The sequence below is a fragment of the Sorex fumeus genome, unplaced genomic scaffold (assembly GCF_029834395.1).
Source record: "Sorex fumeus unplaced genomic scaffold, SorFum_2.1 ptg000029l, whole genome shotgun sequence".
Classification (NCBI taxonomy): Eukaryota; Metazoa; Chordata; class Mammalia; order Eulipotyphla; family Soricidae; genus Sorex; species Sorex fumeus.
The window spans coordinates 11,886,741-11,906,962 of NW_026606086.1; the positions used below are offsets into that span (position 1 = coordinate 11,886,741).

The 20,222-nt window shown below is 45.4% G+C and overlaps 1 protein-coding gene across 2 annotated transcripts in view; it reads right to left on the reverse strand.

The window, feature by feature from the left end:
* DNAAF4 (dynein axonemal assembly factor 4) overlaps window positions 1-20,222 on the reverse strand; it is a 62,608-nt gene that overhangs the window by 15,369 nt on the left and 27,017 nt on the right. For both annotated transcript variants that reach the window (XM_056115394.1, XM_056115395.1), the window contains exons 5-6: window positions 13,679-13,824; window positions 11,938-12,047 (exon numbers count right to left, since the gene is read on the reverse strand). In XM_056115394.1, the coding sequence (XP_055971369.1) occupies window positions 11,938-12,047; window positions 13,679-13,824 (256 nt within the window). The remainder of the gene's footprint in view (window positions 1-11,937; window positions 12,048-13,678; window positions 13,825-20,222) is intronic.

Here is a 20,222-nt window from a genome sequence, read left to right on the forward strand (position 1 = left end):
CTTGGAACGCCTTCACGAACGTCGAAGAAATAGCTAAGAGGACGAAGAACCTCCGGCTCCGGGCACATCTCTTTGATTCCACTGTTCTTCCTGCATTAACATATGCCTCAGAGACCTGGGCCCTACGCAAACAAGATGAGAACGCTATTCAGGTCTCCCAAAGAAGAACAGAAAGAGCTATGCTTGGAATATCACATTTCACTCAAATGAGAGAACGAATCCGGAGTTCTGACATCCGTCGACAATCAAGGATCAGGGACGCTGTCTCATTTGCAAAGGTGTCGAAAATCAGATGGGCTGGTCACGTAATGAGATTTAAAGACGACCGTTGGACTAGAGCTGTTACTGATTGGATTCCACGGGATGTCAAAAGACCGCGTGGCCGCCCACCTACCAGATGGTCAGACTTCTTCGTCAGGATCATGAACGATCGGTTTGAGGCCCTTCATGTTCCCGGAGCGAACAGATGCCATTGGGCTACACTAGCACGCAACAGGGACAAATGGAGACGTTACTGGCGCCTGCTCGAGCAAATCGACGACTAACGGGAAGTTAAGTGATTTTAAGTGACTGTGCTCATACAGAATGACTTATTAATCACTTAATCACTTAATCCCCGTTATTCATCGATTTATTATTATTATTATTATAATTATTATTATTCAGCCCCTGGAGCGATAGCACAGCGGGGAGGGCGTTCGCCTTACAAGCGGCCAACATGGCCGACCCGAGTTCGATTCCTCCGCCCCTCTCGGAGAGCCCGGCAAGCTACCGAGAGTATTCGATATGCCAGACACAGTAACAACAAAGTCTCCAATGGAGACGTTACTGGGCCCGCTCGAGCAAATCGACGATCAACGGGAGGGCCTTCTTCTTATTATTATTATTATTATTATTATTCAGTAATAAATACAGAATGACACTGCTAAAAATATTAGAAGTAGATTTACTAAAACTACTTAAGTGGATTACTAGCTGAGGAAAGAAGAAAATGACACACCCTTGTTGGGATCCCAACCTTGAGTGGATCTCCTAGTAATCTGAAGTAATCTCTTTAGATGAGATTTCTCCTTGAGTTAATCTCCTGGAGGAGTAGTCTTACCTCTCTTTGTTGATTTGTTAATGTTCAACCCACCTTTGTGTCACCACCCTACATGATTGCTATATAAGCTAAGACTGTAAGAGTGGAGGGGGCAGAGTCAGATCCAGAGGCCGGAAGGAGAATGAAAGGGGCTCTGGCTCGAGAGAGAGAAGCAGAAGGGGAGTGGAGATTGGAATAAACTATAGTTGATACCGACCAGCCTGGCCCTTGTTCCTTTCTTCGCCTACATATCGCCATCAGCCTCCCCCGGGTGGGGGAAGTGGCCTGAGACCACTGAAACAAGGTGGCAAGAGAGATAAGAGTGCTGCCGGCCTTTTGAAAACACACAGGTCAGGTGTCTAACAACCTTGATCTCTCCTGGTTAAACTATTACATATCCCGAGGGCCTTAGTTTATCAGATAAACAGAAATGTTTTTTTGTTTGTTTGTTTGGGGTTTTTTTTTTTGCTTTTTGGGTCATACCCAGCAATGCACAGGGGTTATTCCTGGCTCTGCACTCAGGAATTACTCCTGGCAGTGCTCAGGGGACCATATGGGATGCTGGGAATTGAACTCTGGTCGGCCGCGTACAAGGCAAACGCCCTACCCACTGTGCTATTGCTCCAGCCCCTGGTTTTGTTTTGTTTTTAATTTTTGCTTTTTGGGGTCACACCCAGCAATGCTCAATATTCCTTGCTCTGCACTCAGGAATTACTCTTGGCGGTGCTTGGGGGACCATATGGGATGCTGGGGAGTGAACCTGGGTCGACTGCATGCAAGGCAAACGCCCTACCCACTGTGCTATCACTCCAGTCCGATAAACATAAATGTAAAGGGTTTTCTTAAGGGGAAATTTTTCCAGAAGGAGGAACAGAGAGAGAGAGAGAGAGAGAGAGAGAGAGAGAGAGAGAGAGACAGGATCCCTGCCAGGGTCGCATTCCAGGGCAGCATTCCATATCTGGATCCTAGCATTCTGCATTCTGGTTCTCAACATTTACCCACTTCAGAGAAATTCAAGGGCAGTACTTTATTGAAAGTACATGTAGCTCAGTGGCACAGCTTCACGTACTTTACATGTACGAAGTCCCAGATCTGACCCCCAGCCCTAGGCTTCTGGGGGAAATAAAAAGAGTGGGGGAGGCAAGGATATGGCAAGACAGACATTTGGTATAACAAGAACTATCCACAGGGCAAACAACCAGTAGCAAAAGAAATTCAGCGTGAAGTAAAAAGGCATGAACATAGGTAAGACTCCAGCTGTAGGAAATTCAGGAAGAGCAAGTGTGCAGAAACTCAGGCTGGTTAGTCTGATAGCAACTGTCGGGCCCCTACAGAGCCGGAGAGTAGTACCACAGGTAGCGCACTATGGCCAACCTGGGTTTGACCCCTGAATTGCAAATGATCACCCTCCCGGAGTGATCCCTGAGCAGAGTCAGGAGCAAGCCCTGAGCACTGCCAGATGTGACCCCCAAACAAAAGAAACTCTTAGCTCCCTACCTCCAGAGCTAGGATTTAGAAGGGTGACAACAATTTATACCAGTGACAACAATTCTGGGTGTTAGACTGTAGAAGTCTAATCTTACAGAAATCTAGACTGTAGACAAATTCTTAATCATTATGATTTCTTGTTATGATTCGGAGAGAGTGAAACACGTGAATGGGACTCACTTGACTCTACTCTACAGAAGGAGCTGTAAGTTTGGGGTGAATAGGGCCCAAAACAACTTATGCAGCAAGTCAAACCAAGTGAGGTCAGCATACAGCTCCCTGGAATGATGGTGCCTCAGACTTCTGTCATTACAAGTTTCTGGAAGGTGGCTATTAAAGCTATTTACGGAGTCTGAGTCACATAAGGCAGTCAAATCACATCATGCCTTGCATATACATAAATTAGAATTTCTAGACTTCTGTTTTATATGAGATGTTCTCAGTAAAAAGCTATCTGGCACAACATCAATTGGAAAAATAAAAAAGGAAAAAATGCTTTTACAAGAGAACCAACTCCTGAAGCTAGCACATTTTCCTGAAAGGTGGTTATTTAGGATCTAAAACTAAGACACGGAAGTAGAAAGCTAGATCAAGAAAAATGAAATTCTGGCTAGATCAAGAAAAATGAATGTTAAGCCCATGGTCTCCCCTGAGCACTTATCTCCCTAGTTTGTCTCTACATAACTCTGCCTACATTGCTTTTACCCTCTGGAGAAGCCTATGTCCTCTCTTGAACACATATTCCTCTCTTTCTCTCTACCCAACCCCATGTCTTTCTGAGCAAGCTTCAGTCTATGAAACTATCTTGCTTGCAGGGGGTGGGGTGGGTGGGTGGAGAGGTGGGAGGAAATTAGTGGTGGGAAATGTACACTGGTGAAGGGATGAGTTTTTGGAACATTGTATAACTGTAACACAATCATGAACCACCTTATTACTGTGTATCTCACTGTGATTCAATTAACTGGCAGAGGAACCCAGGTGTGCGGGACCCAGGGCTGAGATCTCCAAGCCTGCTCGGATCCGGACTGGGCCTCCTCCACTCAGATCCCCCATCTTCCAGTAGTTAGGTGTTACACCCACCAACTGTCCCCAGCACCATGTTATTCCATCAATGGTCAGGACCCGCGGACTATAAAACTGGAAGTGCCGCTACCTCTTATTGTCTAGTTCTCACTCTTGGAGAACCCGACAGGCTACCGAGTGTATCCTGCCTGCATGGCAGAGTTTGGCAAGCTCCCCGTGGAGTATTCGATATGCCAAAACCCAGTAACAATCAATGATGGTTCTCATTCCCCTGACCCTGAAGAAGCCTCCAATGTGGCACTTGCTAAAATCTCAGGGCTAGGACGAATGGAGACATTACTGGTGCCTGCTCAAGGAATTCGATGAACAACAGAATGACAGTGATATAGTGATTGAAAACTATCTTTCTTCACACTAAGAAAAAGAAAGGAAGAAAGAAAAACAGAAAAACGAAATTCTGTGGCCTATTCTTTTAGAATGGAGTGACATTGGGCTGGAGAGATAGCACAGTGGGTAAGGCATTTGCCTTGCATGCGGCCGACCCGGGTTCAATTCCTCCGTCCCTCTCGGAGAGCCCAGCAAGCTACAGGGAGTATCCCGCCCGCACGGCAGAGCCTGGAAAGCTCCCCCTGGCATATTCGATAAGACAAAAACAGTAGCAACAAGTCTCACAATGGAGGTGTTACTGGTGCCTGCTCGAGCAAATCGATGAACAACGGGAGGACAGTGCTACAGTGCTATTGTTTTATATTGTTTTAGATCTCTTTCTTGGTAGATACGATCCTCTCAGTAGTGTTTCTCATGCTCTCACCCATTCTATCGAAATGTTTGCCTGACTTCACTGTGAAATCAGTGCCACACAGTTTTAGCTCCAGAAGAAAAGCTGATGGTTCGGCCGAAGTAAATACAGAAGGCTACTGTGAGACAAAGTCTTTGGAGATGAAAGTATTTTATCCTTGGGCTTAAATCCAATTCACTGGTTCTGGGTCAATTCTAGTCTGTCTCTATCTTTCGTGCTGAGTCTCTCTGCTTGAAGGATGTATTTCTTCTGGCACATCTTATCTTTCCTTTTACCTGTGTGTTCTTAGCACTATCATTATCTATACTTTGCTCCAATTCTCAGGATATCATTAGTCACTAAGTTTTCTTTTCTTTCTTTTGTGTGTGTGTGGGGGTGGTGGGGCGCATCATATCTGCTGGTGCTTAGGGCTTACTGCTGGATCTGTGCTCAGGGATTGCTACTGGCAGGGCACCAGGGACCATCCGGGGGTCTGGGGCTTGAAACCAAGTCAGTCACATGCAAGACAAGTGCTCTTCACCCTTCTATTGCTCTGGGCAGAGTCACTAAGTTTTCTCCCGATTTCCTTATTTTCTTACTTATTCACTTGCTTCCTTTTTCTGAATTTTCCCCCTTTCCTTCCAGCTTTGTGGTTGTGGCTGGAGGTGCTTGCATACTTAGCTGCGGGGCTCTCATGCACCCAGCCATCATGCCTGGAGATGACAGTGCTGCATGGGCCCGAGACCCCACACAGCAGCGATACTGGGCTGTGGAGAGGTGCCAGGGATCAAACCCACAGCATCACACTCCGCGCTCTCCCAAGGAGCAAGCCTTCAGCTCCTCTTTGATCCTCATTTTCAACTATCCTCATCTCATTTTGCTTCTCTTTTTCTTTTTTTACTTTGTCCCAGGGCCAGAGAGATCACACAGCAGGTATGGCACTTGCAATGCATGTAGTCAATCCAGGTTTGATCTCTGGCCTCCCCTATGGTCTTCTGGGCCCTGCTGTGAGTAAAATTCCTTTGTTTTTGGGGGCGGCACACCCAGTGCTCAAGGATTACTCCTGGTTCTACTCTGGAGCTCTCTGAGGTGCTGTGCTGAGTGCTGCTCATTTTCTTCAAAGCCAGTCCTCTCCTAGTGATTTTTTTTTGTGATGTTTGAGACCCAGTGTGAATGATGATGTGACTTTCAATGCCATCTTCATCCTGCCTCTTCTTTGGCTGTTACTTAAAGCTCTCTGATTTCTTACCACCAGCAGTACCTTGTGAGGGGTTCTCTGTGGGAAATAGGGAGAAACTGCAGAACAGAAGAGCAATCAGAAGGTCTGGGGTCTGGGGTCTGGGCCTGGAAAGATGGTCAAAGTCAGGCTGGAGCCTAGGTGAAAGGGAAGGGAATGTTCTTCCGGTTCCAGAAAGGCCCCGGAGTCCTCTCAGCTTGAAAATCAAGCACATTGGGTAGGGCACGCAGCCGACCCGGGTTCGATTCCTCCGTCCCTCTCAGAGAGCCTGGCAAGCTACCGAGAGTATCCCGCTCGCATGGCAGAGCCTGGCAAGCTCTTTGTGGCATATTCAATATGCCAAAAACGTAACAACAAGTCCCACAATGGAGACATTACTGGTGCCCGCTCGAGCAAATCGATGAACAACAGGAGGACAATGCTACAGTGCTACCTGGAGAATGAATGAGCAGCAAAGGGCCTGAGGTGTGGATGTAGGCCTGCAGAAATGTCAGACCCCCTCCAATCTTAACTACAAATCACGCCTTCAGTATATTATAAATGATAATGACTAAACACTTCCTGGAACCTTTAGTTATTTCCAACACTAAAACAACTAGTTGCAACCAGTTTTTTTTTCCTCTCTTCATCCCTCCCCTTTCTTTCTCCTTCACCTTCCCTTCCCTTTCCTTCCTGTTTCTTTTCTTCTTTCTTCCTTTTTTTTTTTCATTTCTTTTTTCTTTTCACTTTCCCTTTTTGGTGTTTGGGCCACACTCGGTGGTGCTCGGTGGTGCTCAAGTTTCCGAGTCAGAGTCAGGGAACCAAATGTGGCGCATGGGTTAGAATAGGGTTGAGCAAGTGCAGGAAAGTGCCTTGACTGTGTATGATCTCTCTAGCCTTCTACGCGGCTTTCTAATCATGTCCATCAGCCCTATTCTCTTTGGGTATGCTGCTTCTTTGTGCTCATGTCAGACTCCCTCTCAGGTGAGCTTTCCTACACCAACTCTTTGAACTATTTCCTTTTTTCTTTTCGCCTTTGTTGTGTGTGTGTGGGGGGGGGGGTGCGGGGACACACACCCAGCAGTACTCAGGGGTTACTTCTGGCTCTGCACTCAGGAATTATTCCTGACACTGCACAGGGAACTACACGGAATGCTGGGGATGGCTGGGGATGGAACTGGGCTCTGCCGTGTGCAAGGCAAGTGCCCTACCCGCTGTCCTATTCCTCTGGCCCCTACCCAGTACTCTAACCACTATTCTAACCAGCACTCCCTACTAATCAGGGTTATCTAATGTAATTGGTGGCATCACAAGATCAACCATTCAAATCAGAAACCCAGAAATCACCCAGAACTATGCTTCTTTTCACCCCCCAACAACTACCCCAAGAATTTTTCTTTATAAACTTTGCTTTTAGGGGGAGAAGGGTGTCTTTTGGGCCCTATCCAACAGTCTTAGGGAGCTATTCTCAGCTATGTGCCTGGGGGTTACTGCCAAAGGTGCTCAAGGAACATATGGCACCAGGATTGAACCTGGGCCATTACTCCAGCCCTCTGAGCCATTTCCCTGGCCCAATATTTCTTCACTTGCCTCCTTGCCAATTCTGCCACCATGCCATGGTTCAAAGCAGTTCACTATGATTTCTGCAACACATTTTCATCACTTTACTGAATAAAATCTAAGACTCTTCAATTACACAAGGCCCATATGTTTTCTAGGTTTGTCATTACTCCTTGCCTGAAATTCTGTTTAAGGAAAAGTTAATTATGTATAGCTCCTAACCTCTGTCTCACATTGACTTCTGATTGCTCACTGCATTTCCTCTTCCTGAAAGAACACACCTCCCATCATATCTCTCTCTCTCTCTCTCTCTCTCTCTCTCTCTCGTATTCAGTGCCATCATGTTCCCTTGTCATTTTATTTATTTATTGCTTTTTTGGGTCACACCATGGCAATGCACAGAGGTTACTCCTGGCTCTGCACTCAGGAATTACTCCTGGCAGTGCTCGGGGGACCATATGGGATGCTGGGGATCGAACCCGGGTCAGCCATGTGCAAGGCAAACCTTCTACCCACTGTGTTATCACTCCAGTCATCCCTTGTCATTTTTCTGTACTGGATTTAGCACACAGTGCCAGTGAATTCAGTATTTGACAAACAGTGCTAGTCAGTTCTGGGTGCTGTACTTGAAAAACAGTGCTAAGTTGTATGTAGTGTACTTGACACACAGTGATAAGTTCTATGTACCATACTTGACATGCAGTATCAATGAGTTACAGTACTTAACATATAGTGAGTGATAATAAGTTCTGTGTACTGTAATTGACATACAATGTTAATAAATGTTTAGCTCTCTCCTCCACTGATCTCTGTAGCTCAAATCTCAGGTACTACCTGGAAAACAAATAATCAATAAAGGTTTATTTGATAATGAACTAAATGGAAAGGGAAAAAGGAAAGGAAGGAGGGAGGAAGAAGAGATGAGAGAGGAGAAGAATCCTGTAGGATTTTACTCTTGGGATAGGAAGAACCAAGCTGTCAGCCCCAGGTCTCTAACCTTCAGGAGAAAAAAATGCCAATTTCAGTTCAACTCCACAGATTAACCCCCAGTGTTGAAACAGACAGAAGAGAAAACTGAGAAAGAACAGAGAAGAGATGAGAAAATAAAAGTACAGGCACTGCAGTAGACAGATAATGGTCCCCACCCCAAAGCTGTCCATGTTCTGATCCAGTGCCTTTGAGTATGTTCCCGAACTGCAGTTATGGTTTGGTTAAGGATCTCAAGGAAGGAAATTATCCTGGTTATGTGAGACTCGAGGGTCTTATAAAGGAGGGAGGCAGCAGAGGCAGAGAACAATGTCATTGTGTAAACAGTAGGAGGGACATTCTTGCTGGGTGTGCAGGCCACAGGCCAAGGAAAGTCAATGCACAGCCAACTGGAAAACAGAAAGGAAGACAGTCACCATAGAACTTCCTTCCACAGGGAGCACAAGCGCTAATCTGATTTTAGCCCAGAGACACTCATTCTGAACTTTAACTATAGAATTGTGTGGTTTGGAAATTGTTTTTAAAACAGACCATGCCATATAAACAATCAGGCTTCACAGCTCACTAATACCAGAAGAGATTCCAAGCCTGTGAAAGTCCCAGGTACACAGGTCTCCAGGCTGAAAACTCCAGGGCCTTCTCTGAGTGGGCCTTCTCAGGCGGCCAATCCCCATTGCCCTTGTGCCTCTGAAAGCCCAAGCAGCCTCACCCACTCCACACAGTCTCTGGCATAAATTGTCCAGCTTCACAGCTTCACGACTAATCTCAAGAGAATCCAAACCAAAGAGTCATTTCAGTTTTACAGCTCTTAGCCCACACAGCCACATATGTGGCCACATGACACCTTCAAATTCCACTGTCAGCCCAGCAGAACACCGTAAACTAGAAGGAAAAGTAGCACAGAAGCCCACTAAGCTCAATAAGCAAAAACAATAATACAGAAGATCCAACTAGCAACAAACAGCTTAGTAAACCTTCAGACAATGACTTGAATACCACCATTGTGAGACATAACAATTTTCTTTACTGAACTCTTTTTTGATATATTCCATTTACCATTTTGTTGTAATAAAGCAATATAAAGTAAATTATTTTGTGCCTGCTAAAGGTTCAGGCTTGGAGAGGGAATGGGAAGCTGGTGACAATGGTGGAGGGAAGGTCATACTGGTGGTGGGATTGGTGCTGGACACTGAGTGCCCAAAACAACTCTATTATGAACAAGTTTTTAAACTATGGCCTTTAATTTTTTATTTTTCAATTTTTTATTTATTTATTTTTATTATTACTTTTTTTTTGCTTTTTGAGTCACACCCAGCGATGCACGGGATTTGCTCCTGGCTCATTCACACAGGAATTACTACTGGCAGTGCTCAAGGGACCATATGGGATGCTGGGAATCAAACTTGGGTCAGGTGCATGCAAGGCAAATGCCCTACCCACTGTGCTATTGCTCCAGCCCCTATAAACTACGGTGTTAAAATGCAGCACTGTAGCACTGTAGCACTGTCCTCCCGCTGTTCATCGATTTGCTTGAGCGGGCACCAGTAATGTCTCAACAAATTGTGAGACTTGTTGTTACTGTTTTTGGCATATTGAATATGTCACGGGAAGCTTGCCAGGCTTTGCCGTGCGGGCGGAATACTCTTGGTAGCTTGCCGGGCTCTCCAAGAGGGGCAGAGGAATCAAACTTGGGCCGGCTGTGTGCAAGTCAACTGAAGCTAAATAATACAAAAATAAAACAAAAAGTACAAAATTATATATGTGGAGGGGGCTGGAGCTATAGAACAATGGGTAGGGCATTTGCCTTGCATGTGACTGACCTGGGTTCGATTCCCGACATCCTAAATTACTCCGCACCATCAGGAGTAATTTCTAAGCGCAGAGCCAGGAATAACCCCTGAGCATTGCCAGGTGTGAACCTCCTCCAAAGGAAAGTCCCCCAAAACCATATATGTACATATACAATGATATATATGTATATATGTCATTATATAATAAATAATACTTATAACTGCCTTCAAAATATAGACTCAAATTACCATTCAGAATGTACCAGATTTCACTAGTACATAAAAATATTCATTGGTATCTAAGGGATAGTATAGCAGGTAAGGTGCCTGCCTTACAGTGGTCCATCTAGATTCAATCCCAGGCCCCCCATGTGGTCCTCAGAGCCCCACCAGGAGTGATCCCTGAGTATCACTGGGTATGCCCCAAAAGCAAAACCAAAATAACCAAACAAAAAAGCTACTCATAGAATCAAATGTGAATAAAAGGGATGCATGATAAATAATGATTCCTAATATAATTTGGTCATCATTAACAAATGTATGTGAATGATCAAAAAAGCACTTTATCAGGGGCTGGAGAGATAGCACAGCGGGTAGGTAGGGCATTTGCCTTGCACGTGGCCGACCTGGGTTGGATTCCCAGCATCCCATATGGTTCCCTGAGCACCACCAGGAATAACTCCTGAGTGCAGAGCCAGGAGAAACCCCTGTGCATCGCCAGGTGTGACCCAAAAGAACAAAAAAAAGAAGCATTTAATCAAATGAAAAAAATGATTATTTTCATTACATTTTTTGTGTATATGTGCATGCCAGGGATCAAAATTTTTGCGTCAGAATCTCTTGGGGCCAGAGAGATAGGACAGTAGGTAAGACATTGGCCTGCATGCGGTCAGCCTGGGTTTGATCCCTGGTACCCCAGATAGCCTGCTGATTCCCACCAGGAACCCTGGGTTCAGAGCCAGGAGTTAAGGTCTGAACAGTGCTGGGTGTGGCCCCCAAATCTTTAGAATAGAAAAGAAAAAAAAAACTCAAAGTCTAACACACAAGGCACAAACTCTATCACTGAGCCACATTACATACCCACAAACTCTAGTTTCTAAAAGCCAAACCCAGTGGGGCCTGGTGGTGACTCCCCACATGGGTTCGGATGGATGTCTTGCTGGGGTCCATGGAGATCCTGTCTGGGACTGAACCGGGGCTTTCGCAGGCAAAGCATGCCCAACTGTCTGACTGAGGTCCCTGGCCCAAAAAGCCACATTTTTGGTTTGTTTCCATTCTTGGGGAGCCGCACCTGATACTGTTCAAGGGCTACTCTTAGCTGCACTCAGGGGTCTCTCCCAGCAGTGCTCAAGAGGATAAAGTGGTGCTGGGGACCAAACCTGGGCCTCCTGAATGCAAAGCATGTGCTCCAAACCACTGAGCTCTCGCTAGTGATCCTCCCCACGCCCCCTCCCCCAAATAAAACCAAGCTATTAGAAAGGATCTTTGTTACACGTAACAGGGTCTTAAAGCTAGTTTTAATAAAAAATCCAAAAGATATGACACTTTTCAGTTCTATGATACTGAGATATAAAAACAAATAAAACTTAGAGCCATGTTTAATATTTTATAGTGCCCTACCTAATTTTAAAAATTATAGTTTTTTTTCCCAGGCTGGAGTGATAGCACAGCGGGTAGGGTGTTCACCTTGCATGCAGCTGACTCGGGTTCAATTCCTCCATTCCTCTCGGACAGCCCAGCAAGCTACCGAGAGCATCCTGCCTGCACAACAGAGCCTGGCAATCTCCCTGTGGCGTATTCGATATGACAAAAACAGTAACAAGTCTCACAATGGAGATGTTGCTGGTGCCCGCTCGAGGAAACTGATGAACAACGGGAGGATGGTGACAGATTGTCTTTTCCCAACAACTATACACACACTTACATATCTAACAAGGTAGCTAGAAAGTGTGATGAATGCTAATGTCCAAATAAATTCATGATAAATCTCATGGCGAGAGCACAAACAACTTACTTTCCTTTCTCCTTCAACCATTCGGGGTTCTTTTCTTCTTCTTTTAAATCACAGAATTCAGGAATATCAGTATTGATGGCTCTTCTAGCCTCTGCTTGTTTGTGTAGCCACTGAAATGCAAATGAAATTTAATGTATTACACAAAGGTTCTATTTGTTACCTGCAGCTTTCAGGGTTTTCATCTCCTTGTACATCCCGGGAGTACTATTTGTTATGAATGTTGCATCCTCCAAAGTCTAAGCTGAAGCCTAAAGCACCGCTGTGATGGTCTCAGGAGTTCGGTGTTTGGGAAGTGCCCCTAAGAGACAGGAAGGGTCCAGTCCCACCACGCACACTGGGCTTCTCAGGGGCAGAAACTGGGAGGAATCGTCTGCTGTTTGAGTCGCCCAGTCTAATCTGCTTTGTTACAGAAGCTCCAGCAAACTAATACACGGCTCTGTAAGAATGATTTTAAACTTCCTGTTTTCTACTTTTTGTCTTTTTTTTTGGTCAGTTCCAGGAATCCAACCCAGAACCTCAGAATGCAAGGTAGAAGCTCTACAGCTGAGTTACAACTCTGGTCCCAGCTTTTATGTCTGAAAAACTATACAAGCTGGGTCAGTTCAAGTATATAAATATTTCTGGCATATATTTCACAAAAATTTATGGGAGATCATGTAATTACTTACAGAAATTATTTAGCTTCTTTATGTTTTTATACTGAAAATCATAAATGATTTTAAATAATTGTAATTTAAAATCAGAAAAAACAATTTTGCAAACAATAAAATATAGAACATAACTATTGACTAATAAGGACACATTTAGGGGCTGGAGAGATAGTGCAACAGATAAGATGTTTGCCTTGTCCATGGCCAACCTGGTTTGTATCTCCAGCACTCCATACTGTCCCCCCAAACCCCACCAGTAGTGATCCCTGAGCACAGAGCCAGGAGTAAGCCCCGATGCGTACCCAAAACAAACAAACAAAAACTAAACAAAAAAGATACATGCATCTTTTATATATATAAAGGAAAACAGTAAGTATAACAATTTACCTCTTAGAATAAGCAACAAAAGCATCAATATTCATTATATTAAATCACTGTTCTTTCATCAGAGTTCTAGAGCCCAACATATTCAAAACATATTTTTCTTATTAGAAAACAACAAAATATTTATGGAATACTATCTCTAGTGACATGACTATTTAAATTCAGAACCAGTTCTAGGCTCACTTTTTTTTTTTGGCAGTTTCAGGGATCAAACCTAGGGCCTCACCCAAGGAAAAGTCTTCTACTGCTGAGCTATAACCCTGGCTACAGTTCAAGTTTCAATAGTTAAAATGAAAAATAAAGTCTAATCCAGCCTGGGAAGGCTGCTCAAAAGGTTGCACACGTTTGGCATGAGGGAGGCCCAGGTTCCCCCCTTGGAACCAGATGGTGCTCTGAGCACTTTCAGGTGTGACCCAGGAGCATAGAGCCAGTAGAAGTTGCTAAACATCTCTGGATACAGTCCGAAACCCAAACCACGCTAAATTATACAACAAAGTTTTTTTTAAATTTTTTAAAATTTTGTAATGAATCACCGTGAGGTACAGTTACAGATTTACAAACTTTCATGCTTACGTTTCAGTCATACAATGATCGAGTACCCATCCCTCCACCAGTGCCCATTCTCCACCACCAATGATCCCAGTATCCCTCCCACCACCACCCCATCCCTTGCACTTGTGATAAAACAACTGACAAGTACTACCTACCTCCTCCTCTTCCGCTACGTGTGATTCTCGAAGAGCAGTGGGGAACACTCGTGGGGTGAAGTTGATTTTAATACTGCCGGCAGCTCGAGGAGCAGGAATGCTGTCTTCCTTTAACTTCCCCAAAAATATATTTTCTGAATTTCTCCCTTCAAAACAACATTACAGGTTAAGTCACTTGTCTTTAATGTTCTTGTCTCTAACCAAAGTGACTAAGAAATAAGGAATGCCAAAACTCCTTCTGAAAGCCTAAACACAGATACCAGAGATCACTTCTGTGAGCGAAATGGAAACTCCGTCCTAGGCACCAGGGCAGTTTGTCACCTGCTACGTAAGTGATGGCCGCAGCTACCTTTCTGATACTCTCTCTGTAAAATCAGTGTCCAGTTTACACGGAGCCTCAGGAAGGGCCCCTGAGTGGCTCCACATTGATCCTAGGGAAATAAACCTGGGCAGCGCCACCACTACAGCGGCTACCAGATTCCTCTCTTCTGTAAGTGCTTCCGGTGGTGGTGTGGAAGTTCTGGAATGAGAGGCAGCCCTGAAAACAGGCGAAGGAGAGTAATAAAAAAACTGAAAGAGGGGGTGGTATGGTGCCGCCAGCAGGTCAAGTTGTACCTGCAAGTCGAGTGCATCAGCAGCCTGACGGGGCCTTCAGGCTTCCTGACACCCCAAAATCGCCACTGTGGGGGCTGAAGTGATAGCACAGGGGGTAGGGCGTTAGCCTTACACATGCCAACCTGAGTTTGATTCCCAGCATCCCACATGGTCTCCCGAGCACTTAATCACTTAATCACTTAACTTCCCGTTAGTCGTCGATTTGCTCGAGCGGGCGCCAGTAACGTCTCCATTTGTCCCTGTCGCGTGCTAGTGTAGCCCAATGGCATCTCTTCGCTCCGGGAACATGGAGGGCCTCAAACCGATCGTTCATGACCTTGACAAAGAAGTCTGACCATCTGGTAGGTGGGCGGCCACGCGGTCTCTTGACATCCCGTGGAATCCAATCAGTAACAGCTCTAGTCCAACGGTCGTCTTTAAATCTCATTACGTGACCAGCCCATCTGATTTTCGACACCTTGGCAAATGAGACAGCGTCCCTGATCCTTGATCGTCGACGGATGTCAGAACTCCGGATTCGTTCTCTCATTTGAGTGAAACGTGATATTCCAAGCATAGCTCTTTCTATTCTTCTTTGGGAGACCTGAATGGCGTTCTCATCTTGTTTGCGTAGGGCCCAGGTCTCTGAGGCATATGTTAATGCAGGAAGAACAGTGGAATCAAAGAGATGTGCCCGGAGCCGGAGGTTCTTCGTCCTCTTAGCTATTTCTTCGACGTTCTTGAAGGCGTTCCAAGCCGCTCTCTTCCTCCTGCGCAGCTCGGGTGCCAGGTCATTTGTCATGTTGACCTCCCGAGCACTGTCAGGAGTAATTCCTGAGCGCATGACCGACCTAGGAGTAACCCCTGTGCATCACCGGGTGTGACCCAAAAGGAAAAAAAAAAACTGCCACTGTGACTTTGGCCAGACCCCAACAACTTGGGTCCAAGTTTACCAAGAAATTAAACAGCCAAAAGTTAGGTATGTGGGAGCCACACCCACAAACCACCTCCGGCTCAGCTCACTTACTGGTCTTATTTCAGAGACCCATAAATCTCGAAAGAGATCAAGTGACACAGTTAGGGCCCACTATGCGCTGTGGGTGTGCCCTGCAGAGCATTTGCCAATAGTTTATTTCTCTGGAAAAGATGGAAGCAAGGTCCATGATCCAGAGACACACAAAAGAATCTCCCAACCGAGCAGCTTGCTGCGAGATGCCTCCAGACTTTAAGCCAGGCTGACTTCACCTGGGTGCCTCAGATGGAGGAAGGCATCGTCTCTCCACCTGCCCCTGAAAACCCCAGTGGCTGCCAACTTCCAGAACCCAATGAGAAGTGCAGGTACATGGGTTCAGTGACGGCAAACTCCAGGCCTCATGGAATAGGGGATGTGCTGGTCCTTCTCATCCCCCTGTCCCCACGGGAGCCTAGAGGTCATGCCCACAAACTGCCTCCGGCTGCTACTTAAGCTCCTTAACAGCCATGATCCAGAGACACACAAAAGAATCTCTGAACCCAGCAGCTTGCTGCAGAGATTTCTCCAGACCCTAATCATCTAAAATTTGAGAATTCCAGGAGCATGCAGCTACTCTTGCAGCTGCTCGACATCTTATGCTATTCATAACAAGCAATACAAGAGAGAGTATCGGGGAGAGTATGGGGGAGGGTCGGGATGGGGGGGATATTGGGGACATTGGTGATGGAAGATGTGCATTGGTGGAGGATTGGGTGATGGATCACTGTATGACTGAAACTCAAACAGGAAAGCTTTGTAACTATCTCATGGTGATTAAATAATAATAATAAATAATAAAATTAACATTATGAATTTAAAAAAAGTAATGTGGAGTTCATGCCCAGTTCAATCAGCTTAATCAATGGTTGAATAAATAGCAGTACTTCTACGTTCTGTCACTGTGCTCCCGTTGTTCATTGATTTGCTCGAGCAGGCCCAGTAACGGCTCCATTGGAGACTTTGTTGTTACTGTGTCTGGCATATCAAATACATCACGGGGAGCTTGCCAGGCTCTGCCGTGCGGGCGAGATACTCTCGGTAGCTTGCCGGGCTCTCCGAGAGGAACAGAGGAATCGAACTCGGGTCGGCCACGTTGGCTGCGTGCAAGGCAAACGCCCTACTGCTGTGTGTTTGCCTTGTGTGCAGCCAGCCCGGCCGAGCCGGGTTCGATTCCTCCACTTCTACGTTATAAAAACAAATCACTTAATCACTTAACTTCCCGTTAGTCGTCGATTTGCTCGAGCGGGTGCCAGTAACGTCTCCATTTGTCCCTGTCGCGTGCTAGTGTAGCCCAATGGCATCTCTTCGCTCCAGGAACATGGAGGGCAAAAATAAAAACAAAAATAAATTTAAAAAATTTAAAAAAATAAAAATAAAAAAAGCTGAAAGCTACCAGGTCTTATGTGAGCAAGGCATGTGCTTGACACTGAGCCACATCTCCACAGCTACATAGTTTTATAGAGGTCATTAGATGTACTCACACACAAGCAAATACAAGAGGAGAAATTTCATATCATGCACTGGCATACAAACTCTGAACAAAGGGAATTGAAGGAGATGCAAAAGTCAGAAGTGGAACACAGTGGTGAACTGAATCTAGTTCAAACACACGTCTGACCATGCACACTTGGAGCATGTTATAACGCTGTTTATAAAAAGAAAACATGTGACTCTAATTTTTTTCCTTTGCTTCTTGGGTCACACTCAGCAATACACAGGGTTTACTCCTGGCTCTGCACTCAGAAATTACTCCTGGTGGTGCTTAGGGGACCATATGGAATGCTGGGAATTGAACCCGGGTTGGCCACGTGCAAGGCAAACACCCTAGCCACTATTGCTATCGCTGTGCTATTGCTTCAGCCTCAAGTTGTAGGATAACACTGTTCTGTCCTTCCTGCATAACTTCAGGAATAGTTGATCGTTTATTGGACTGAGGAAAAGAGAAAAACACCTTAAGAGGTATCTAGCCCTTGAGCAGTCAGGAAGGGCTTTCTAATGTTGATTTGGCTACCTGACTGGGTGGAGTGTCAGCCGAGACTAGAAGGGAGCTGGAGAAGGAGAGAGCAGGGCTGAAAGATGGACCACGGGGAGACTAGCTAGGGGAACGTGTGCTTGAGAGAACCTAGGCCCTCCATAACATAAGGTTCTCCTATGGGATAAACTTACTTGTAATAAACTGCCACTAAGATCAACCAGCCTGGCCCTCGTCTCTTCCTTCATTTGCCCTTGGCCAACAGCTGTCCCGATGCAGGCCACACACAGCGGCTCTAGGGCACTGAACGCGGGCGGTGAGATAGAGCCGTCCAGAGAGCCCGCGAACACACAACCTTCAGTGTGCGTAGTTTTTTACACCAAGTGATTCTAATTTTTGAGATGTTTCACGTGTCCCTTCCTTTATTGTTGCTATTGCTGCTGTAGAGTGATGACTGAGGTCACACACACTTGGCTGCAGTGTGCCAGGGACTGTACACTTCCTGTAGCACTGGGCTCCCAAAGGTAGTGCTGTTTTCTGGATATCATCCTCAGCATTTGGGCTGGTGCCAGGGATCAAATGCAGAGCATCATGTTTGCAAATAAAGGGCTCTACCACTGAGCTATATCCCTGAGCCACCTTCGAACAAAATCTAAAAACAGGGCAGCAGGGATGGCACAAGGGCTGGAGCAAGTGCCTCTAGTGCAGCTTGGCCTTCAGCTCTGCCTGGTCCCTCAGCAATCCTGGGAGTGCCTCCTGGTGCAACAAGCCAGGAATCACCTGCAGCAACTACTGAGCATGGCTTCAAAACAAAACAGAGTTTAATGCAAAAGTACCAAACATATGATAGCAATTGAAAAGGCAAATAGATGCATCTGAGCAATAGTATAGTGGGTAGGGCGTTTGCCTTGCACACGGTCAACCTGGGTTCAATCCCCAGGTGTCCCATATGGTTCCTGGAGTATCACTAGGAGTTATTTCTGAGCACCAAGCCAGGAGTAAACTCTGAGAACCACCACGTGGCCCCCAAATTCCCCCCAAATAAAAAAAATGAAAGGCAAATATAAAAGAAATGGAACGTTTTGGAGGGGGGGGAAAGGGATTGGACCACACTCAGCGTGCTCCACGCTTTGTCCAGGCAGGTCAAAGGAATCACTCCTGGCAGTTCTCAGGGGACAAAACATGGTGCTGAGATCGAACCCAGGTCAATCACACGCAAGACATAAGAAACAATTTGAAAGGGGCCAGAGAGATAGTTCGGGGGTTGAGAGGCTAGTCTAGCATGCAGCTGATGCTGGTTTGATCCCCATCACCACATATGGTCCTCTAAGCATCACCAGGAGTGATACCTGAGCACAAAGCCAGGAGTAAGCCCTGAGCATCACTGAGTGTCCCAAAACTAAAAACAAAAGTTCCCAATCTAAACGCTTTCCATTCTGGACATATGAATATAAAATAAAAATTAGATTTTTGTTTCAAGTTGCATTACATTTGTACACGCTCTTACAATTTTGATTTTTTCGTTTTGTATTGTTTTGGTTTAGGAGGCAGGGTCGATACACCGAGTGGTACTCAGGACTTACTTCTGTCTCTGCACACGCGAATCAGTCCTGGCAGTGCTCCTGGGACCATATGGGATGCTGAAGAATCAAATCCCGATTGGGCACATGCAAGGAAAGTGCCCTACCTACTGTATTAGGCCTCTCGCCCCACAAATTCTTATAATTTTGAAAATATGAAATATAAACAAAATGTTTGATAAAATATAACAAAGAAGCTTCAAGTACTATATATATGCATATAAATAAATATATGTATATGTGTATGTGTATATATATATGTATATATATATATATGTATATATATATATCAGGGTTGGGATGAAAGGACACGTTACTGGTGCCTGCTCGAGCAAATTGATGAAAAAAGGAATGACAGTGATACAGTGATATATATATATATCAGTCCAAAAAGGAAAGGGCAGCTCTTACCAATGACTGAAAGCAAAGCTAGACAAAGAAATTTTAAAAAGGGAAAGTGGAAAGATCTGGGTTCCAGATACAGATCTATATAGATATTCAATGGTTCCAAGTTTTCCCTCCTCCAATGAATTGTCTTGTCACCTTTAACAAAAATATTTTATTCACTATGTGCGGATTTAGTTCAGTTCTCTGGGTTCTGTTCTTTTGAGATTTATGTTTATCTATTCACCAATTTCTGCCTATAGGGTCATTTATATCATATATCTTTGTTCTTTAGAATTTTTTCACTGGCTATTCAATCGAAAATGTACTGTCACACATAAATTTTAGAAAACATCAATTGGCTGCAAAAACTATTACTGGGATTTTAATTGGCATCATATCAATGCGTACTTTCTCTCTCTCCCAATTCATTCAAAAGTTGTATCTTTTCACTCACTCAGGCCTTTTATTTATTATTGTTGGCTAGTTTGGGGCCATACTTGGCAGTGCTTAGGGTCTACACCTGACAACATGCTCGGGGGTCTCTCTGGTTGTGCTCAGGGGACATGTATGTATGGGTAGGGATTGAATCAAGGTGCCTGCACGCAGAGCATGTACTCAGCCCATTGAGCTGTCTCCCTGGCTCTCATACAGGCTTTTAAAAATATTTCTCAGCGAGCCGGGTGTATAATCTCCCAGGGCGGCCAGGGGGACCTTGGCGGCTCTCCCCCTCACCTCCCGGGTTCGGGTGGGCCGAGGTCACTCCCCCAGCCAGGGCGGCCCAGGCCATGGGGCAGACGGAGGAGGAAACAAGGGCCAAGCCAGTTGATTGATCAGTTGCCATTTATTCCATTCTCCCCATGCGCCTGCCCCAGTCTCTCTAAGGCCCCCATTCTAGTCTCCACTATTTCTCATTCCCACCTCCTGCCTCTCCTGCTCATCTTTTCACTCTCCATCTCGCAGCCTGGGCTCTCTCTCTCTCCACTTGCCTGCTCCCGCATT